At 40.3% G+C, this 24,637-nt stretch overlaps 2 protein-coding genes across 2 annotated transcripts in view; one reads left to right on the forward strand and one right to left on the reverse strand.

The window, feature by feature from the left end:
- HYDIN (HYDIN axonemal central pair apparatus protein) overlaps window positions 1-24,637 on the reverse strand; it is a 437,603-nt gene that overhangs the window by 145,426 nt on the left and 267,540 nt on the right. The gene's annotated exons all lie outside the window — the stretch shown is intronic.
- LOC309794885 (heterogeneous nuclear ribonucleoprotein A3-like) lies at window positions 11,069-12,596 on the forward strand (the record flags this gene model as incomplete). The annotated part of the gene is made up of 1 exon (XM_082606778.1): window positions 11,069-12,596. The coding sequence occupies one exon, from the start codon at window positions 11,069-11,071 to the stop codon at window positions 12,203-12,205; it is 1,137 nt and encodes a 378-aa protein (XP_082462904.1). The 3' UTR covers window positions 12,206-12,596.

Raw genomic sequence — 24,637 nt, forward strand, 5'->3', positions numbered from 1 at the left:
CATCTAAGAACTGCGAGCTCTTGGAGGGCAGGGTCCAAGGTATTCCCTCTTTACAGCTCACAGAGGCCAGGGTCTTATACATAGGGCATGAGCTCAATATCTGAGCATCTGATTGAATGGATGGATGGATGGCTGAATGAGAACAGGTAAGCAGCATGCAGGGTAATTTGGCTATTCTGCACCTCCACCTCCACCCCATCCCCACCTGGGATGGCCTCAGAGAAGAGTAGAAAAGCTCTTTTCATCTTCTCGCACAAACTTCCATTTGGCTTCTTCCAGGTCAGGTGCCTCTAGTTCACATCATCTTAGGCTGAAATCACACCATTCTGGGCAGAGGACACAGGGGCTGGGTGCTGGGAAGCTCATTAAAGATTCCTGAACCTCATCCTTGGGTAAATTCTGATTTGGCAGGTCTCACGTAGGGCCCAGGAGTTAGGTTTTTAACAGTCTTCCCAGGTAATTCTACTGCACAGCCAAATTTAGGACCCGCCATGGGTAGGAAGGGCCAGAGGACAGCTATGGGCTGGAGCTGGTAATTAATGTGGAGCATTCACTCAGCCTTACCAGCTAGGGACACAGAATATCAGCAGAGGATGATTCGGAGCACTTATTAAATCACCCCAGGGCAGCAGAGACACCTGGGGAGACTCTGCCAGATCACTGCCCCACATAACAGCACTCTCATCCAACATTTGCACCCCCCTGGGATGTTGTGCTGAAGGAAAAAAAAAAAGCACATGGGGAATATCTGAAAAAGGAAAAATTCTAAGCTGTAGAGTGTCTTCAGACCTGAGGAAAAACAACACCTCAGCTGACAGTGATACCTGGACAATGGGAAAGCGAGAGGTCTTCTGGAAACAAAGGAAACCAGTAAAGCAGCCCAGCTGCTAATAGGCGGCAGACAGCGAAACCTTCACCATAACGAAGGCTTTAACTTATCAGTAAAATGGAAAACCTGCTCCAAAGAACTGAAATAGAATGTTGGTAGAGTTTTTTGGATCAGATTTTATTTTACTCTCAGGAACAGATGATTACTTTCCTATTATGCTAACCCAAACGGGATTAGATTCAGTTATTTTTAAAAGAATGCGTAGCAAACAAGGAAAATCAATACTGCTCCAGTTCCAGAGCTGCCCATATCAGAATCACAGGAGGAGCCAGCAAAGAAACCCTCCCTTAAGCTGTGACAGAACTGCGTGAATGTCAGACACACTGCCCATCAGTCACAGTGGTTTGGGCTCAGCAGTTACCCTCCCCATAGTTTATTTTCAATTCTTGGGTAAGGATCAATACAATCTTTTGTGTTACAAATTAAAAGAAGTCCACCACTCTTGTTTCCTGGTCTCCCTTCACTGGAAGCAGTGTTGCACCAAAATAAAACCCCAAAGAACAGGCTTGTGTTTCAGTTAATGTTGTGTGTTGTGTTTCAGACCACACTTGGAGATGGAATGGTGTATGTCGCACATCTGCTGAATTCTCTGCAGTGCAGCCAAAGTTTCAAAAAAAGACGGGGGCAGCCTTGTAGTAAACACTTTTAATCCGTTGATTCATTGCACCTGGATTCTGGGAGTATCCATACAGAGGGTGCAAATGGCCGCTGGCTGGATTAAAAAGGTCCTTCAGGTGTGTTTTGTTTGGCTCATATGTTGTTTAATATTTTTTTGAAATTACTGACAGCAGCAGATGCTGGGTGCACAGACTAGGTCCCCTTCACTAAGACGATGCACCCATCCCCTAGGTGCTGTGGGTGTTGGCTGCACCTTTCTCTGGAGCACTGCCCTGGCTCAGCAGGAGCTGCCTCACCCACCCTGAGCTGCCTGGGAGCTGTTTTTCACCCCCTACAGTCTGAGTGACTTGAGTCTCAGCTACTCCGTGTGTCCCACCAACTTCTACCTCAGCACGGATGGCCAGGTGGAAGCATTCTGGGACATAATAAAGGGCTAAGGCAGGCTGTCTTCCATGTGTGTATGCCTGCAGTTCGCTCCTCTTGTTCATGTGGCAGAGCTGGAACGTGCTGATGGGGAAGGCGCTGAGCCAGTCCCATCTGTTTCATCTGTCATTTGCTTCCCAGTGTGGGAAGATCAGTAACTGTAAGACCACAAATATGGAAAAGTGGCTGGAACTTTGTGTTTGTGCTCAGAGAGGCTTAAGAATTTGCCTACTTTTAACATGATTTAAAGTGATGATTATAATCTGCCCCCTTTAGAAGCGGGAACTGCTATCTAATCTGGAGGAGGCTTATGATGTGTAGAGTCAGAGGAAGGGAGGGAGGGGAAAGAGGTAGAGAGAGAGGGGTTTAAGAGAATTAGAGAAGCAGAGGTTAGATAGCTGAGAGGAAGAATGGCAATGTAAAAAACCACCTGGTAAGATCTAACAAGTAAAGATGTGTGGTTTGCTTAATGTGGCACACAGATTAAAAATTAAAAGCAATGGAAGTAGGAGGTGTAACTGTAGGAGAAAATATCTCGACAATGAAATCAGTCATACTGAATAGCACACATTCATAACCTTGAACTGCTGAAACTCAAACTGGACTTCTGAACCATGCTAAGACCATTGATAGGAGACCAGTGGCTGCTGTGGGTCATTTTCTCATTTTGGCATCCAAATAGGGGGAGGGTGGGGAGCAGGAGGCTTGACCCTGAAGGGCCTTGTAAGCCTCACTAAGGGGTTGGCTTTATCCTCAGGGAAATGGAGAGTCTTCCCAAAGGTTTTAAACGGGGAAGTGAAATGATCTGAAAGTTCACTTGGGCTGCAGAAGGGAGCATGGATTACAAGGGGACAACCCTAGAATGACCAAAACTCTGAACCATGCTGTAAACAGCGATGGAAAGCATAACCTAATGGGATGTTCTCTGTTTTTTTTATGATTAAAAAAAAAAATCAGGAAGCCAACATAGAAAACAGTGTTAGAAATCCAGAAAAAAGATAATGGCAGCCTTGGTCAAGGAGGTCAAAGGGGAGATGGAGATGGAGTGGGAAGTTCCAGTGCATATTAGCAGGTGGAATGGCAGGACCATGGCCCTGGGGTGAAGAGCCCATCCTGAGAGACCACAGCCCAAGGTCTATCCCCACGACCGCCACCTCCCCAGCCTGTCCATGAGCAAGGCTGAGTGGCTGGCTAGCCAGAAGGGATGGAAATAAGAGAACAGTGGAGCAGAGAGTAGGGGCCACCACCATCACTCGGTCGCCTATGCTCCCCCTACATTTGCTGTTTGTGCTTGTCAACTTCCCGTGCCCAATGCCAGGAGGAAGAGGTGTGCGAAAACAGTAAAAATAAAGTGGCAGGAGGAGGATCGGCACCTCTCCTGTCCCTGTGGCTGCTATAGGCCCCTGTCCTGCCATGCCTGCCTCCACTGCTGGAGGGCCCTGACTCCCACCTACCGCTTCTCTAGTCTTCTTCTTCTCCATCCTCCTCCTCCTCATCATCACTGTCAACATCACTGTCATCACCATCATCTGCTTCCATTTGGCACGCACACACTTCCTCACATGGAAAGCAGCCTGCCTTAGCTCTTTATTATATCCCAGAATGCTTCCAACTGGCCACCCGTACTGGAAGTTGGTGGGATATAACTGAGCAGCTGAGATTCAAGTTACTCAGACTGTAGGGGGTGAAAACCGTATTTTTAAAGGTTCTCAAAAGGAGATGCAGTTGGAGCTTTTAGAACAATGGTTCTCACTGCAGCTGTCCATTGGAACCACCTGTGGAACGTTAAGAACAACTTCCCAATGTCCAAAACTATAAGAAATAAATGTTTACTGTTTTAAGCCACCCAGTCTCTGGTATTTGTTATAGCAGCCCGAACAGACTAAGACAGGCCCTAATAAAGTAACTGCAGCCAACAATTATTCATCACTTACTCTCTACCAGGTATTGTATTAAGCACTTACTAAGGACTGCCTAGTTAAATCTTCACCACAGCTTGATGAGGTAGGTCCTATGATGGTCTCAGTCTTCAGATGACAAAACTCAGAAAGCAAGTAAGTGGTTGAGCTAAGTTAGCCTGGCTCCAAATCTCATGCTCTTAACAGCTTTACTGGACAGTCTACCTGGTCAACAAGAGAAGGCTTCTCCTTGGTTACTTCATGCCATGCCATGCCCAAGGCAGTGACTCATAAAGTAGTTTTTTTTCATCCTAAAAGTAATTGGAAGCCACAACATAAGGAATACACAATGTATTGTCTAGAAGCTTTCTTTGGAAGAAAAGGGACCCATCCTGATTGTATCTAGATAAGGAAAAGCAAGACACAGTCGACCTTGTCCCTGAAGTGACTTCCTACAGAGAGTTTTGCTGCAAGGTGAGTAGTAGAGGGATGTGCCCAGAATTTACCTTGAAGCTCTCCAGAGGGATTTCCGTGAGAAATGACCACTTTTATAAAAGTTCCAGAAGGTGTCTCCACTGCTACATGCTCTTAGAAAGGCTGCCGAACAGGTGGGCTGTGAAATCTCCCTTATAATCAGCTTCAAAGCTCTTCAGAAATATTTTCAAAACAGGACAGTTTTTAAAGTCAATTTCTTTTAAAGTCTGGCCTTCAGTAGACAGAGCTAGCTTTGGGGGGGGATTAATTAATACAAACATGTGGATAAATCAGATCACTATACAAAGCAAGCAGACATCATCCTAACTCAGGTTCAGATATGCATTGATAACTTTCCACTGATTTCTTTAGAAGCCAGCTTAGTTCACAGTGAATATCTAAAAGCCGGATGCCCTCCACTGAATTCTGAGACATTGGGAAGATGCCTTAAAAAGAATGAATCTTATAATAAGGTAGCTAGAGTTCTTCTATAATAACATAAAAGCCGTATAAGAAGTTTTATAACACTCAAAATTGAAATGAAAAACAGCCCAATTCATTTCTCTAGGGGGTAACAAATATCTCAGGAAATTGGACTAAACTGAACTGCAAATAGAAGCAGACTACATTATCCCTGACATGGTGATCACTTTTAAGTTCAATATGAAGAAAGTGAAAGGTCTGCCTCTTCTTGGATTTAAGTCACTTGCAGGCTCACTACAAAGACAGGAACTTGTTTCTGGAAGCTCAGACTTGAGACATGGTGTGCAGCCCTCCCATTAGTCCCAGAGGCTAATTTGATCTCCTGGTCAGATAAATTAACTGGCCTATCACAGCAGGAGAGGAGATTCTAGATGGATGGGCTATGGGAGGCCTGGGTGATGGAGGGCCTGGGGGGCCTCCAGGGGCATCAGCATGGAGGATAAGCAGGTCTGCTGGGGGTCAACTTCACACTGTTCTCTTTCATAAGGGGCTTCAAATTTACCAATAAGGTTACATTTATAATGGGGGTGATAAGACGTGGATGTTCAATTCATTATTATTCTTAAGCTATGCACATGTGTTATACACACTTTTGCCTGCATGATGTAATTTCACAATAAAACAAGAGTGGATGTCAAGGAACACTGTGGAGTGAGAAAGGGCCTCAACTCGGTAATGAAATCATCACTGAACTTCCAGAGAGGCAGTTTCAGCTAAGTGAGGGGCCAAAAGCCAGCTTAAGACAAATTAGGGAGTGAAAGGGGTGACTAGTGTATTGTTTTCTTCTGTTTCCTTGTACAGAGATGGTGATGATGCAAGAGGATTAAGAGAAGGGCTATCAAAGATGCGGAGCACTTGTACCAGGGGCAAAGGTCTAGAGAGCTTGGTGGTAGTAAGAGAGAAGGGAAGTTATTGATGGAGAGAAGCATGATGGAAAGTCTGGCCTTGAAAAGCAGCAGATGTTGGGGGGAAGGAGATGAGATGATGAAAGCGGGAGCCTGAAGAAAAGCAGTCTCTGGTGTGGGCCAGGGGAAACCAGAGGGAAGCAAGCTGCCTAGCAGAGTGTGGTGGGAATCTGGGAGGGAGGGATGGCGAGAGCTACATCCTCTGAGTAAGAGGATGGCTAGGAGCTGAAAGGAAGGACCGATCCAGGAAACACCTGTGAGGAAAAACTGGTGGGATGTACCGACCAACTGGGTACTGAGGAGAGAAGAAGAACCTATGAAAGATGACACAAAACCAGACAGGCTAGGGGGCTGGGCACAGCCTTGGGATTGTTCATGATCAACTACCAGTGAGTGACACACTGCTTTCCAAAGTGATTGTGTCAGTTTACCCGCCCACTAGCAATGTATGTGCTTCCAACCTCCACACCCTCAACATTTGATACAGTCGTGTTTAATTTTATCTAATTTTGTGGGTGTGCAATGGTGTCTAGTTGTTGTTTTAATTTCCATTTTCAAGATTACTAATGAGATGGAACATCTTTTTATATCCTTATTGGCCATTCATATTTCCTCTTCAGTGAAACAACCACTCATTTCCTCCCATTTAAAAATTGAATTACATGTTTTTTCCTTCAAAGGCATACTTTATATATTATATACTCTAATAATTTGAAGGTAATGTGTATGCTGAAACCTTCTTTCAGTTTGTGACTTGTCTTTTAATTCTTTTTATGGTGTCTTTTCATGAATAAAAGTTCTCAAATTTAAGGCAGAAATTATGAACAGTTTCTTCATGGTTTTGTGCTTTTATCTTGTTAAAGAAATTTCCCCTTATTCAGAGACCATCAAGGCATCATCCTACATTTTCTTCACATTTAAAAATTTGACTTTCACATTTATATCTTTAACCCTTATGGAATTAATTTTTTGTATAGTGTGAGTTTAGGGATCCATTTAGGCTTTTTTTTTTTCTATATAGATACTGGATTGTCCCTAGATCATTCACTGAATATGTCATTCCTTCTCCTTTGTTTTACAGTTTCATCTCTGTTATGTTTCCATACATGCATGTTTCTGGACTCTGTTCTGTTCTTTAGTCCATTTGCCCATCTGTGCACCAATACCACACTTTTAACATTATTATATTTTCACAATAATGTGATATTCAGTAGAGAAAGACCTCCCAGTCTGGAGGGGCCTGACTAGTCTCATCCCTTTGTTCTTTCATATATAGTTTAGAATCAACATGTTGGGATTTTGATTAGAAGTGCATTGAAGCTATAGATAATTTTGGGGACAAATAACATCTTTAAAAAATTGAGTCTTTTAAATCAAAGAACATAGTATGTCTCACTTTTATTTAGGTCTTCTTTAATGATTTTTAATAAAATTACTTTATACATAGAGATTTTTGCAGTTTTTTGTTAGATTTATTCCTAAATACATTTAAAAATTTGCATTCTCTTTTTTATTTGTTGCTGCTACACAGAAATGCAATTGGCCTTTATAACTCATACTCTTCCATCATCCTCACTAAATTCTTTTGCTAATTCTAATAATCTGCTTGTAGATTATTTGAGTTGTCTATATAGATAATCATAACATGGCAGTTTCATTTCTTCCTTCCAAATCTAGTCCCTTTTATTTATTTTTGTATCTTCCTGCAATAGCTAGGCTCTTTAGTAAATTGTTGAATAGAAAGCAACTTTGTATTGTTTGTGATTTTTAAGAAAACAAGTTTAACATCTATTGTTTTCTCCAGTTCTCCTTGATTGAGTTGAGGAATTTTCCCATGAAGAGTTGTTTAGCTTTATTAAATGTTTTTTCCTTAATCTATTTAGAGGACAATATATATATATTTTTAAAATGTGGTAAATTAAATGATTATATTTTCTTATCTTGAACCAACCTTGCATTCCTGGAGTAAGCCCAACTTGGTCATGATAGCCCATCTTTGTATCCTTTGCTGGACTCAGTTTGCTAGTATTTTGGTGGATATTTTGCATTCATATTTTTAAACTAATGAGTAAGAATGACATGAAATATTTATGTCTCAGACCTGGCTTAATTGGTCTTAGATTAGTTTCAAAACTAATTAGATTAGTTTCAAACAATGAGTTGAGTAATATTTTCTTCTATTTCTCAGAAGAGTTGTGTAAGTTTGCAAAGGAAACTACTGACAAAATGAAAAGACAGCCTACTGAATGGGGGAAAAATTTGCAAATGATATCACCGATAAGGGGTTAATATTCAAAATATATAAACAGATCATACAACCCAACATAAAAAAAAAAACCAATTTAAAAATGGGCAGAGAGACCTTTGAGATGGTGGAGAGTTGGCTCTGGCTGGTGACTGGCCTGTGCCTCTGAGGTGGGAGAGCTGAGTTCAGGATATTGGTCCACAAGAGACCTCCTGGCTCCACATAATGTCAAATGACAAAAGCTCTCCTAGAGATCTCCATCTCAATGCTAAAACCCACCTCCACTCAATGACCAGCAAGCTACAGTGCTGGACACCCTATGCCAAACAACTAGCAAGACAGGAACACAAGTCCACCCATTAGCAGAGAGGCTGCCTAAAATCATAATAAGGGCACAGACACCACAAAACAAACCATTGGATGCCGTCCTGCCCACCAGAAAGACAAGATCCATCCTCACCCACCAGAACACAGGGACCAGTCCCCTCCACCAGGAAGCCTACAAAACCCACTGAACTACCCTTAGCCACTGGTGGCAGACACCAAAAACAATGGGAACTATGAACCTGCAGCCTGTGAAAAGAAGACCCCAAACACAGTAAGTTAAGCAAAATGAGAAGACAGAGAAACACACAGAAGGTGAAGGAGCAAGGTAAAAACCCACCAGACCAAACAAATGAAGAGTAAATAGCCAGTCTACCTGAAAAAGAATTTTGTAATGATAGTAATGATAGAGTAATGATATCATTACAGAGTAATGATAGTAAAGATGATCCAAAATCTTGGAAATAGAATGGAGAAAACACAACGTTTAACAAGGAACTAGAAGATTTAAAGAGCAAACAAACAATGATGAACAACACAATAAATGAAACTAAAAATTCTCTAGAAGGAATCAATAGCAGAATAACTGAGGCAGAAGAACAGATAAGTGACCTGGAAGACAAAATAGTGGAAATAACTACCACAGAGCAGAATAAAGAAAAAAGAATGAAAAGAATTGAGGACAGTCTCAGAGACCTCTGGGACAACATTAAATGCACCAACATTCGAATTATAGGGGTTGCGGAAGAAGAAGAGAAAAAGAAAGGGAGTGAGAAAATATTTGAAGAGATTAGAGTTGAAAACTTCCTTAATATGGGAAAGGAACTAGTCAATCAAGTCCAGGAAGCACAGAGAGTCCCATACAGGATAAATCCAAAGAGAAACACATCAAGACACATATTAATCAAACTACCAAATATTAAATACAAAGAAAAAATGTTAAAAGCAGCAAGGGAAAAGCAACAAATAACATACAAGGGAATCCCCATAAGGTTAACGGCTGATCTTTCAGCAGAAACTCTGTGAGCCAGAAGGGAGGGGTAGGACATATTTAAAGTGATGAAAGGGAAAAACCTACAACCAAGATCACTCTACCCAGCAAGGATCTCATGCACATTTGATGGAGATTTTAAAACCTTTACAGACAAGCAAAAGCTAAGAGAATTCAGCACCACCAAACCAGCTTTACAATAAATGCTGAAGGAACTTCTCTAGGCAGGAAACACAAGAGAAGGAAAACACCTACAATAACAAACCCAAAATAATTAAGAAAATGGTAATAGGAACACACATATTGATAACTACTATAAATGTAAATGGATTAAATGCTCCAACCAAAAGACACAGTCTTGCTGAATGGATACAAAAACACGACCCATATATATGCTGTCTACAAGAGACCCACATCAGATCTAGGGACACATATAGACTGAAAGTGAGGGGATGGAAAGAGATATTCCATGCAAATGGAAATCAAAAGAAAGCTGGAGCAGCAATTCTCATATCAGACAAAATAGACTTTAAAATAAAGGCTATTACAAGAGACAAACAAGGACACTACAGAATGATCAAGGGATCAATCCAAGAAGATATAAAAATTGTAAATATTTATGCACCCAACATAGGAGCACCTCAATACAAAAGGCAAATGCTAACAGCCATAAAAGGGGAAATCGACAGTAACACAGTAATAGTAGGGGACTTTAACACCCCACTTTCACCAATGGCAAGATCATCCAAAATGAAATTAAATAAGGAAACAAAACCTTTAAATGATACATTAAACAAGATGGACCTAACTGATATTTATAGGTCATTCCATCCAAAAACAACAGAGTACACTTTCTTCTCAAGTGCTCATGGAACATTCTCCAGGATAGATCATATCTTGGGTCACATATCAAGCCTCGGTAAATTTAAGAAAATTGAAATTGTATCAAGTATCTTTTCCGACCACAACACTATGAGACTAGATATCAATTACAGGAAATAGTCTGTGAAAAATACAAACACATGGAGGCTAAACAATACTACACTACTAAAATAACCAAGAGATCACTGAAGAAATCAAAGAGGAAATCAAAAAATACTTAGAAACAGGGCTTCCCTGGTGGCACAGTGGTTGAGAGTCCGCCTGCCGCTGCAGGGGAGGTGGGTTCATGCCCGGTCTGGGAGGATCCCACATGCCATGGAGCGGCTGGGCCCGTGAGCCATGGCAGCTGAGCCTGCACGTCCAGAGCCTGTGCTCCACAACAGGAGAGGCCACAACAGTGAGAGGCACGTGTACCGCAAAAAAACCCCCAAAAAACCAAAAAAAACAAAAAAAAAACCCTAGAAACAAATGACAATGAAAACACGATGACCCGAAACCTAAGGGATGCAGCAAAAGCAGTTCTAAGAGGGAAGTTTATACCAATACAATCCTACCTCAAGAAACAAGAAACATCTCAAATAAACAACCTAACCTTACACCTAAAGCAATTAGAGAAGAAGAAAAAGAAAAACCCAAAGTCAGCAGAAGCAAAGAAATCATAAAGATCAGATCAGAAATAAATGAAAAAGAAATGAAGGAAACAATAGCTAAGATCAATAAAACGAAAAGCTGGTTCTTTGAGAAGATAAACAAAATTGATAAACCATTAGCCAGACTCATCAGGAAAAAAAGGGAGAAGACTCAAATCAACAGAATTAGAAATGAAAAAGGAGAAGTAACAACTGACACTGCAGAAATACAAAGGATCATGAGAGACTACTATAAGCAACTATATACCAATAAAATGGACAACCTGGAAGAAATGGACAGCTCAAAATGGAGGTAAAACCGCCGCCCGGCCGCCCCCAGCCCGACTCCGGCCGTCGCTGCCGCCGCCGGGGGGAGGAGGGCCATGATCCAAAGGAACCAGAACAGTTGAGAAAACTGTTTATTGGTGGTCTGAGCTTTGAAACTACAGATGATAGCTTAAGAGAACATTTTGAGAAATGGGGCACACTTACAGATTGTGTGGTGATGAGAGACCCCCAAACAAAACGTTCCAGGGGCTTTGGTTTTGTTACTTACTCTTGTGTTGAAGAGGTGGATGCAGCAATGTGTGCTCGACCACACAAGGTTGATGGGCGTGTAGTGGAACCAAAGAGAGCTGTTTCTAGAGAGGATTCTGTAAAGCCTGGTGCCCATCTAACAGTGAAGAAAATTTTTGTTGGTGGTATTAAAGAAGATAGAGAAGAATATAATTTGAGAGACTACTTTGAAAAGTATGGCAAGATTGAAACCATAGAAGTTATGGAAGACAGGCAGAGTGGAAAAAAGAGAGGATTTGCTTTTGTAACTTTTGATGATCATGATACCGTTGATAAAATTGTTGTTCAGAAATACCACACTATTAATGGGCATAATTGTGAAGTGAAAAAGGCCCTTTCTAAACAAGAAATGCAATCTGCTGGATCACAAAGAGGTCGTGGAGGTGGATCTGGCAACTTTATGGGTCGTGGAGGAAACTTTGGAGGTGGTGGAGGTAACTTTGGCCGTGGTGGAAACTTTGGTGGAAGAGGAGGCTATGGTGGTGGAGGTGGTGGCAGCAGAGGTAGTTACGGAGGAGGTGATGGTGGATATAATGGATTTGGAGGCGACGGTGGTAACTATGGCGGTGGTCCTGGTTACAGTAGTAGAGGAGGCTATGGTGGTGGTGGACCAGGATATGGAAACCAAGGTGGTGGATATGGTGGCGGTGGTGGAGGATATGATGGTTACAATGAAGGAGGAAATTTTGGAGGTAACTATGGTGGTGGTGGGAGCTATAATGATTTTGGAAATTATAGTGGACAACAGCAATCAAATTATGGACCCATGAAGGGGGGCAGTTTTGGTGGAAGAAGCTCGGGAAGTCCCTATGGTGGTGGTTATGGATCTGGTGGTGGAAGTGGTGGATATGGTAGCAGAAGGTTCTAAAAACTCAGAAGAAAAGGGCTACAGTTCTTAGCAGGAGAGAGAGCGAGGAGTTGTCAGGAAAGCTGCAGGTTACTTTGAGACAGTCGTCCCAAATGCATTAGAGGAAGTGTAAAAATCTGCCACAGAAGGAACGATGATCCATAGTCAGAAAAGTTACTGCAGCTTAAACAGGAAACCCTTCTTGTTCAGGACTGTCATAGCCACAGTTTGCAAAAAGTGCAGCTATTGATTAATGCAATGTAGTGTCAATTAGATGTACATTCCTGAGGTCTTTTATCTGTTGTAGCTTTGTCTTTTTCTTTTTCTTTTCATTACATCAGGTATATTGCCCTGTAAATTGTGGTAGTGGTACCAGGAATAAAAAATTAAGGAATTTTTAACTTTTCAAAAAAAAAAAAAAAAAAAAAGAAATGGACAAATTCTCAGAAAAGCACAACCTTCCAAGACTGAACCAGGAAGAAATAGAAAATATAAACAGACCAATCACAAGCACTGAAATTGAAACTGTGATTAAAAATCTTCCAACAAACAAAAGCCCAGGACCAGATGGCTTCACAGGAAAATTCTAAACATGAAAACATTTAGAGAAGAGCTAACACCTATCCTTCTCAAACTCTTCCAAAATATAGGAGAGGGAGGAACACTCCCAAACTCATTCTATGAGGCCACCATCACCCTGATACCAAACCAGACGAAGACATTACATAAAAAGGAAACTACAGGCCAATAACACTGATGAATAAAGATGCAAAAATCCTCAACAAAATACTAGCAAACAGAATCCAATAGCACATGAAAAGGATCATACACCATGATCAAGTGGGGCTTATCCCAGGAATGCAAGGATTCTTCAATATATGCAAATCGATCAATGTGATACACCATATTAACAAATTGAAGGAGAAAAACCACATGATCATCCCAACAGATGGAGAGAAAGCTTTCGACAAAATTCAATACCATTTATGATAAAAACCCTCCAGAAAGTGGGCATAGAGGGAACTTACCTCAACATAATAAAGGCCATATATGACAAACCCACAGCCAACATCATTCTCAATGGTGAAAAACTGAGACCATTTCCACTAAGATCAGGAACAAGACAAGGTTACCCACTCTCACCACTATTATTCAACATAGTTTTGGAAGTTTTAGCCACAGCAATCAGAGAAGAAAAATAAATAAAAGGAATCCAAATTGGAAAAGAGTAAAGCTGTCACTGTTTGCAGATGACATGATACTATACATAGAGAATCCTAAAGATGCTACCAGAAAACTACTAGAGCTAATTAATGAATTTGGTAAAGTAGCAGGATACAAAATGAATGCACAGAAATCTCTTGCATTCCTATACACTAATGATGAAAAACCTGAAAGAGAAATTAAGGAAACACTCCCATTTACCATTGCAACAAAAAGAATAAAAAAGCTAGGAATAAACCTACCTAAGGAGGGAAAAGACCTGTACTCGGAAAACTACAAGATAGTGATGAAAGAAATTAAAGACGATACAATCAGATGGAGAGATATACCATGTTCTTGGATTGGAAAAATCAACATTCTGAAAATGACTATATTACCCAAAGTAATGTACAGATTCAGTGCAATCCTTATCAAACTACCAATTGCATTTTCCACAGAACTAGAACAAAAAATTTCACAATTTGTATGGAAACACAAATGACCCCGAACAGTCAAAGCAATCTTGAGAAAGAAAAACGGAGCTGGAGGATTCAAGCTCCCTGACTTCAGACTATACTACAAAGCTACAGCAATCAAGACAGTATGGTACTGGCACAAAAACAGAAATATAGATTAATGGAACAGGATAGAAAGCCCAAAGACAAATGCACACACATATAGTCACCTTATTTTTGATAGAGGAGGCAAGAATATGCAATGGAGAAGACAGCCTCTTCAATAAGTGGTGCTGGGAAAACTGGACAGCTACATGTAAAAGAATGAAATTAGAACACTCCCTAACACCATACACAAAAATAAACTCAAAATGGGTTAGAGCCCTAAATGTAAGACTGGACACTATAAAACTCTTAGAGGAAAACATAGGCAGAACACTCTATGACATAAATCACAGCAAGGTCCTTTTGGACCCACCTCCTAGAGAGATGGAAATAAAAACAAACATAAAGAAATGGGACCTAATGAAACGTAAAAGCTTTTGCACAGCAAAGGAAAACATAAACAAGACGAAAAGACAACCCTCAGAATGGGAGAAAATATTTGCAAATGAAGCAACTGGCAAAAGATTAATCTCCAAAATTTACAAGCAGCTCATGAAGCTCAAAATCAAAAAAAACAAACAACCCAATCCAAAAATGGGCAGGAGACCTAAATAGACATTTCTCCAGAGAAGATATATAGATGGTCAACAAACACATGAAAGGATGCTCAACATCACTAATCATCAGAGAAATGCAAATCAAAACTACAATGAGGTATCACCTCCCACCAGTCAGAATGGCCATCATCAAAAAATCTACAAACAATAAATCCTGGAGAGGGCGTGGAGAATAGGGAACCCTCTTGCACTGCTGGTGGGAATGTAAATTGATACAGCCACTATGGAGAACAGTATGGAGGTTCCTTAAAAAAACTAAAAATAGAAGTACTATATGATCCAGCAATCCCACTACTGGGCATATATCCTGAGAAAACCATAATTCAAAAAGTCATGTTCCACAGTGTTCATTGTAGCTCTATTTACAATAGCCAGGACATAGAAGCAACCTACGTGTCCATCGACTGATGAATGGATAAAGAAGATGTGGCACATATATACAGTGGAATATTACTCAGCCATAAAAAGAAACGAAATTGAGTTATTTCTAGTGAGGTGGATGGACTTAGAGTCTGTCATACAGAGTGAAGTAAGTCAGAAAGAGAAACAAATACTGTATGCTAACACATACATATGGAATAAAAAAAAAGGTTCTGAGGAATCTAGGGGGAGGACAGGAATAAAGATGCAGACGTAGAGAATGCATTTGAGGACACAAGCAGGGGGAGGGGTAACCTGGGATGAAGTGAGAGAGTGGCATGGACATATATACACTACCAAATGTAAAATAGATAGCTAGTGGGAAGCAGCCACATAGCATAGGGAGATCAGCTCAGTGCTTTGTGACCACCTAGAAGGGTGGGATAGGGAGGGTGGGAGTGAGAGGCAGGAGGGAGGAGATATGGAGATATATGTATATGTATAGCTGATTCACCTTGTTATAAAGCAGAAACTAACAGACCATTGTAAAGCAATTATACTCCAATAAAGGTATTAAAAAAAAAAGGGCAGAATACCTGAATAGATGTTTTTCCAAAGAAGACGTGCAGATGGCCAACAGGCACATGAAAAGATGCTCAACATCACTAGGGAAATTCAAATCAAAACCACAATGAGATATCACCTCACACCTGTCAGAATGGTTATCATTAAAAAAGAACACAAATAACAAATGTTGGAAAGGATGTGAAGAAAAGGGAACCTTCAAATACTGTTGGTGGGAACATAAATTGGTGCAGCCACTGCAAAAAACAGTATGGAGGTTTCTCAAGAAATTAAAAATAGAACTATCATGTGACCTAGCAATTCCATTCCTGGGTATATATAGAAAAAAACCCCATTAATTTGAAAAGATACATGTACCCCAATGTTCATAGCAGCATTATTTATAATTGCCAATATATGGAAGCAACCTAAGTGTCCATCAACAGATGAGTGGATAAAGATGTGGTATATATGTATAGTGGAATATTACTCAGCCATAGAAAAGGAAGGACATTTTGCTATTTGCAACATGGATGGACTTGGAGAACATTATGCTACATGAAATAAGTCACACAGAGAAAGACAAATGCCGTATGACATCACATATGTGGAATGTACAGAATACAACAAACTAGTGAATATAACAAAAAAGAAACAGACTCACAGATGTACAGAACAAATTAGAGGTTACCAGTGGGGAGAGGGAAGAGGGGAGGGGCAATATTGGGGTAGGGGATTAAGAGGTAGAAACTATTATGTTATAAAATAAGAATAAAAAAAATAAGAAACTGTTATAAAATAAGCTAAAAGGATATATTGTACAACATGGAAAATATAGCTAATATTTTATAATAACTATAAATGGAGTATAACCTTTAAAATTGTGAATCACTATATTATACACCTGTAACTTACACAATAATGTACATCAACTATACTCCAAAAAAAAATAAGTAGTATAAAAAAAAGAATTTGTGTAAGTTTTGAATAATTATTTGTTCCTTGAATACTTGGAAAAACTTGCCTTTGTCTATCAGAACTAGTGTTTTATTATAGAAGGACTTGAAGCTATTTATTCAATTTCTTCAGTGATTAAAAGACCATTTGGATTTTTTAAAACATCTTTATTGGAGTATAATTGCTTTACAATGGTGTGTTACTTTCTGCTTTATAACAAAGTGAATCAGCTATACATATACATATATCCCCGTATCTCTTCCCTCTTACGTCTCCCTCCCTCCCACCCTCCCTATCCCAGCCTTCTAGGTGGTCACAAAGCACCAAGCTGATCTCCCTGTGCTATGCAGTTGCTTCCCACTAGCTATCAGTTTTACATTTGGTAGTGTATATATGTCCATGCCACTTGGGATAAAGATGCAGACCTACTAGAGAATGGACTTGAGGACACAGGGAGGGGGAAGGGTAAGCTGGGATTTCTTTTTTTTTTTAAATTAGTTTTGATAAGTTGTATTTTTCTAAGATTTTATTCATTTTATCCAATTTTTCAAATTTTTGCCATAAAGTTACTCATGAAAATTTCATCTGCTGCAACTGTAGTTATATAATTTGTGTATTCCTAGTAATGGTTGTGCCTTTTTTTTTTCTTTATCAGTCTTGCCTGAATTTGTTAATTTTATTAACAGTCTCTTCAGATAGTCAACTCCTGGCTTTGTTGATTCTTTGTATTTTATTTAATTTTCTCTTTCATTAGTTTCTGGTCATACATTCAATATTTCCTTCTGTCTATTTTCTTTGGCTATATTTGTTTATTTACTTACCCAACTTTTATAGCTGTGAATGTTCAACTCAATTTTCAGCCTCCTTTCTTTTGTAACATAGCATCTAAAGTAGGGCTTGTCAATGGTAGCACTATCAATATTTTGAATGGATAATTCTTTGTTGTTGGGGGCTGTCCTGTGTATTGAAAAATACTTAGTAGCATCCCTGGCCTCTACCCACTAGATGCCAGTAGCTCCCCCTGGTTATGATGATGCTGACGCCAATAATAATAATAATAATAATAATGATAATAATATCTCCAGACATTGCCAAATGTCCCCTGGGGGGCAAAATTGCCTTCAGTTGGGAACCACTGATTTAAGACTACAGATTTTCATTTAAGACCACTTTAGCTTCTGCTGGGAAAATTGGACAGCTACATGTAAAAGAATGAAATTAGAACATTCTCTAACACCATACTCAAAAATAAACTCAAAATGGATCAAAGACCTAAATGTTAAGGCCGGACACTATAAAACTCTTAGAAGGAAACATAGGCAGGACGCACTCTCTGACATAAATCACAGCAATATCCTTTTGCACACACCTCCTAGAGTAACGAAAATAAAAACAAAAGTAAACAAATGGGAGTTTATTAAACTTAAAAGCTTCTGCACAGCAAAGGAAACCATAAACAAAACGAAAAGACAACCCACAGAATGGGAGAAAATATTTGACAACAAAGTGACCAACAAGGGATTAATCTCCAAAATATACAAACAGCTCATGCAGTTTGTATGTCAAAAAAACAAACAATCCAATCAAAAAATGGGCAGGAGATCTAAACAGACATTTCTCCAAAGAAGACATACAGATGGCCAAAAAAAGCACATGAAAAGATGCTCAACATCACTAATTATTAGAGAAGTGCAAATCAAAACTACAATGAGGTATTATCTCACACCAGTCAGAATGGTCATCATCAAAAAGTCTACAAACAATAAATGCTGGAGACGGTGTGGAGGAAAAGGAACCCTCCTACACTGTTGGTGGGAATGTAAATTGGTACAACCACTATGGAGAACAGTATGGAGGTTCCTTAAAAAACTAAAAATAGAACTACTGAACTTCCCTGGTCTACAGTGGTTAAGAATCCGCCTGCCAATGCAGGGGACACGGGTTCAAGTCCTGGTCCGGGAAGATCCCACATGCCACAGAGCAACTAAGCCCCATGCACCACAACTACTGAGACTGTGCTCTAGAGCCCGTGAGCCACAAATGCTGAGCCCACGTGCCACAACTACTGAAGCCTGCACACCTAAAGCCCGTGCTCCACAACAAGAGAAGCCACCGCAATGAGAAGCCCACACACTGCAACAAAGAGTAGCCGACGCTCGCCACAACTAGAGAAAGCCTGTGCGCAGCAACGAAGACCCAACACAGCCAGAAGTAAATAAAATAAATAAATTTGTTTTAAAAAAAGTATATGCCGATAGAGGATTATAAAATTACCAAATAAATTCATAATTAAAAATAAATAAATAAAAATAGAACTACTATATGATATAGCAGTCCCACTCCTAGGCATATATCTGGAGAAAACCGTATTTCGAAAAGATACGTGCACCCCAATGTTCATTGCAGCACTACTTACAATAGCCAAGACATGGAAGCAACCTAAGTGTCCATTGACAGATGAACGGATAAAGAAGATGTGGCACATATATACAATGGAATATTACTCAGCCATAAAAAAGAACGAAATAATGCCATTTGCAACAACATGGATGGACCCAGAGATTATCATACTAAGTGAAGTCAGACAGAGAAAGACATATCATATGATATCACTCATATGTGGAATCTAATTTTAAAAAATAATACAAATGAACTCATTTACAAAACAGAAATAGACTTACAGATATTGAAACCAAACTTATGGCTACCAAAGGGGAAGCATGGGGTGGGGGGGAGGGATAAACCAGGAGCTTGGGATTAACATACACAAACTAGTATACATAAGATAGATAACCAACAAGGACCTGCTGTATAGCACAGGGAACTCTACTCAATATTTTGTGATAGCCTATATGAGAAAAGAATATGAAAAAGAATGAAAATATGTATATGTATAACTGAATCACTTTGCTGTATACCTGAAACACAACATTGTAAATCAACTATAATCCAGTAAAATTTTTTAAAAGTCCACTTCAGCTTCATTACCACTGATTTTTTCATCGTCATTCAATCTTAAGTATTTCCTGATTTTCATTGTGATTTTTTTTACCCATAGGTTATTCAGAAGTGTATTTTAAAATGTCTATGTTCTTTACTTGTTTGTTTTTAAATATATATTTGTTATTGATTTCTAACATAACAGATTTGTTGAGATTTGCTTTAAGTCCTAGTATATGGTAATTTTTCATAAGTGTTCCATAGGGTTGGAAGAGTTTCTTCTTAATGGGGTGTTCTACATATATTATATGGAGCCTGTTAATTGTGTTCGAACTGTCTGTAGGAGAGCTGTCCAACAGAACTTTCTACAGTGACTGACATGGCCTGTATCTGTGCTGTTCAATACAACAGCCACAAGCCACACGTGGTTACTGGGCACTTAAAATGTGGCTAGTGTGACTAAGGAGCTACATTTTTAATTTAAAAAGTTTAAAAAAAAATTTAAATAGCTACGTGAGGTTTGGTGGCTACTACATGCGGCAATGTAAGCTATAGAGTCTTGCTGATTTTCTGTCTGCTCGAGAGAGTGTTATTAAAGATAGGGGATTTGATTTGCTTTATGTATTTTGAAGTTATGTTTTGAGATGTATGAAGTTTAGGATTATTATATCTTTCTGATGAACTGACCTAGTAACCTTCTTGACCTCTGGTAATGCTTTTTTGTTTTAAAGTCCATTTCTGGTTACGAGGGGGGAAAGGTGGGGGAGGGATAAACTGGGAGACTGGGATTGACATATACGCACTACGATATAGAAAACAGATAACTAAAAAGGACCTACTGTATGGCACAGGGAACTCTACTCAGTACTCTGTAATAACCTCTATGGGAAAAGAATCTAAAAAAGATTATATATATATATATATGTGTGTGTGTGTGTGTGTGTATAACTGATTCACTTTGCTGTACAGCAGAAAATAACACAACATTGTAAATCAACTATACTCTGATAAAAATTTTTTTAAAAATGAAGTCTATTTTAACTGATGTTTCATAGCTTCCTCAGAACTCCCTCCATTATATGGCCTGTTCTATCTTTTCCCATCCTTTTATATTACTGTATCCTTATTTTTCAGGTATCTCTTTTTAAAATAATTGTGAGTAAAATCCAAAAGCACAATCATTTTCTTAGTTTTATTTACAGTGATTTCAATTACTGATACATTTGGATTTATTTTATCATCTTATTTTGTAATTTTTATTTATTTATTTCTGTGTATCTTTTCCATGTCACCCCTTCCCGTAATTTTTTATTTATTTTGGATTGACTATATTTTTCCCCTTCACCTTTTTTCTTCTAGTAATAAAATACTTTTACTTCTTTTCTTTACTTAAATTTATGTTAAAAGCTTACCTTTTCCCTCTTCTGGAACAACTCAAAGACCTAAAATCTTTCATTTCTCCCCTTCCATACTATATAGTATTTCAGTCCTATATTAATATTTTACATTATTATTTTATGTAGTTAATGGTATTTTAATTTTACCCATAATATACCATTTTCTTAGTTCAGAAATCCTCCTTGCATCTCAGACATATGTCTGAGATAATTTTCCTTCTTCCTTAAGTATACCCAGTACAAGTGCCTTTAATGAGCCTGCTCCCCCTTTGATAATGACCTGCTCTTCTGTTGATAATGACCTCTTGCAGTTCTGTTAGTCTAAGGACTACCATTTCTGTTGACTCTGGTCCATGGTAGCCCATGTCACTCTCTCTAACTCACTTACTTTAAACCCTTCCATGGCTTTTCACTACATTCTGAAAAAAATCAAACTCCTCAGCATGGTCTACAACACTGGACCTGACCTGGCCCTGCAGAATTTTCCAGTCATATTGCTACCATTTCCCTGACTCATGGGCTTCTGATACCATGACTTTTTTACTCTTCAAATGTTTATTTACATATTTACTGATTTAATTTTTTTTTAATTAAAGACTGTTATGTGTTGAATCGGTCCCCTTTGAAATACTATGTTGAAGTTCTAACCCCCAGTACTTCTGCACTACTGCTCAGTGAATATTCTTAAGGTCAACTTCCTCTCAACCCTCAGCCATACATGACTCAGAAGAGCAGGTCACATAACACCTTGAGTTGGTAAGGGAGGCCACAGAGGTTCTGGTTAAGACTCTCATCCCTTGTCCCTTCAGGCCTCTGCTACCTTTCTTAATCTCATCTAGACTAATCCTTTAGGTGCGCTGTCTACTTCCTGCCAGCATCAGCTTATGGTGATTTGTTACAGCAGCAATAGGAAACTAATACAGGCGAGGGGGATGGCCCCTGTTTGCACTGGATTCATTCTTTGGGCTGTTAAACTGTCATTCTGGCTCAAGTACAAGCAGGGGGAGAGTTAGGGAAGAAAGGGGGTGGGAGGGGCATAAGAACTTGACTTGGCACTTTGCCTGAGGCCAGCTGTGGCCACTTCTGTTCCCTCTTTTGACCCTTTTTGCTCCCTCATCAGAACTGCTTTCCCTCTAGACCCCAGGCTCCACGCTCGCTTTTGTCTCTTATCCAAACTTCTCTGGGAGGTGGAAAAAAAACAACTGCAGAAGCTTGAAGGATTCTGAGAGGTGCAGGGCCTGTGGGGAAGACAGAGGGATATTTATTGAACGGACAGAAGCTCAAGCTAGCAAGAGACACCTGCGGCCCTCAGACCCCGTAAGGCCTCTCTGTGTCCTGAAATGGCTTCTGACTGATTTCAGGAGATGTTTTCAAGCCACCTCTGGGATTCTGCTTCTTAAATAGGTCCTGTATTAGCATTACAGGGGTGCCAATCCACTCAATTTCCTCAATAAAGGAATGGCCGTATCACCTGACACTTACTGAGCATTTATTATGTGACACACAGATCCAAGAGCTCTGCAGTAGGGGCTGAGACAATCCTCACCACATCCGTATGTGGGAGATGCCATTATAATCACCCTCATTTCAGGCAAGGAAGCCGAGGCTTAGGGACCCTCAGCCATCCACCAAGGTCACATGGGGCAGGTGGCTGAGTAGAAGGCTGCCTTAGAGGCTAGGCTCTTAGCACACTGAGCAGTCCTGGAAGGCTGGCGTGCAAGGATGCCCAGTGCCTGACCCATGGGATTCAATAAAATTATTTTTTTTGAAAGAAATATAAAGAACCATGTTTTCTTTTCCCCCGAAACATTTTTGTTTTCTTGATTGGACCCTTGGGCAAAGCAGGGGCCAGTCCTTGATCATGGGTCTGGGCTTATCTGGCTGCAGGGATGAGTGGTGGGGAAGACAGAGGGCACTCTGGGCCTGGCCCTCCTGACCACACAAGGACTGTGGCCTTTGAGGGCCCGGCTTCAGCCTTGATGAATGTGGCCTGGTACAGGAAAGGAATTTTCTAACCTCCAGAAGGAAAAGGTGCTGAGTCCATCATGGTGGTGTCTAAGGACCCTATGGTTCCAACACTTTAGGATCCTGAGGAGTGCTTCACTTAGCAGCACTTGGTGGGAAGGAATGGAGAAGAAGGGACCCTTTGAGACCTGAAAACAGCCACCAAGTTCAGATTTTTCTTTCATGTGTCATCTCAAAGACACATGCACTTTATAAACATTTAGTGCTCACAGCAAGTCTTTTTGGTTTCTGCATTATCCCCATTTTACAGGTAAGTAAACCAGGGCACGGGGTCATGTGTTTAGGACACAGCTGGGATTCTAACCAGTCATGTCTGATTCCACAGCCCAGGACCTCAACTACCACTGATACCATGTCTTTAAAAAGTTCCACTTTCAAAGCAAGAGAAATTGAGGGGTGATGAAGAGACAGACAGAAGCATCCAGGCGATAAGGACCCTCCACCCCACTTCCAGCCCTTCCACCCTCCTCTTCCAATCACAATATTGGACAACTGATGTTCATCACAAAAAAATCAGTGTGAGAACAACACATGTTCCTTTGCTGTCAGGCTGGGCTCCCTTAGGCTCTTGTATTTGGTTTATTTATAATCTGATTTGGAAGCAAAAAGGCAAAGCTGTCGTTGGGGACCATGCGGCCCACATGCTCCAAGTTCTAACATCGCCTCAGCTTGCAGCTCTGAGTCTCGGCATAGACGCCAGCTGAGCCAGCATCTGCTTGATTCTCTCTGGTCTCTTAAAAGCAAAGCCTGGTTTCAGTGTCGGCTTCCCTGTGCTCCCCTTTCACACAGATGCCACAAAGCATCGTGCTCTTATCCGGCTAAGCAGTTAGGCCGAAGAAAGGGCACGTTTCTGCAGTGCTGCTGTGCCAGCAGCCATGCCCAGCCCTGATATGTCCTCCCAGCTTCCTCATTACTTGCGTACGTGTGAGCGCATGGACTGTTATCTATCAAACTCAGTCTAGAACACTGTCATGCACGTGGACTCGCATGGATGAGTGGGTTTCTAAGGCAATGACTGGCTTAGGGAGTGCTTACCTAACATGCTTGCCCACTTTACTTCTCTCTTTGTTCTTATGTGTGACATGAGGGCCAACTTGGAACCAAAAATATGCTCAAACAAGAGAGATGCTTTGAATGTCTGAGTCAGAATTCCCTACAAAATCACACACACACACACACACACACACACTCATTCCCAAATGCACAGACATGCATGTACACATGCATGTGCACACACATGCTCCCACATGTGTGCGCACACATACACGTGTGACGTATACGTGTTGTGACAGGCAGGAATGTTGAGAGTCTAGGCCTCCTCATGTCCTGCCTAATAAAAGAAGAAGAAAACTTCTTTTATGCTTTTGTTTCTTTTACTAGTTAGAAGAATTCTAAGGCTTAGAAGAATTCTGATTGGAAAAGAAAGGTTTGTGTTGGTATATCTAATAAAAGTGACCTTTAGCCAATGAGTGGTTCATGTTTTTCTGACAGGCTGCACAGACAGAGCCTGTCTAGACAGCAAGTGGCATTGTTTTTTCTCTTCAAGGTGATATTTATGCCTTGAACCTTTCCATTTGGCAGGTGCCAGGAAGCCAACAGAAAAGAATGTTAAACCAGTTATGAAATGACTCTCCTCTCACTACAAACACCAGGGGCAGGGAGAGCAGTTGATTAACTAGAAAATACCTTTTGAGGACTGTGCTATGGACTGTGCTGGGCTCTGGGATCCAGAGGCAACAGAACAGATGTACTCCCTAGTCTCATGGGGATTAAGCGCCAGCTAGGAAGTTGACCATTAGCCATAGTTGCAAATGTGATGAGTCACCAAGG

The sequence above is a fragment of the Mesoplodon mirus genome (genome assembly GCF_964341445.2).
Source record: "Mesoplodon mirus genome assembly, chromosome: 19".
NCBI lineage: Eukaryota > Metazoa > Chordata > Mammalia > Artiodactyla > Ziphiidae > Mesoplodon > Mesoplodon mirus.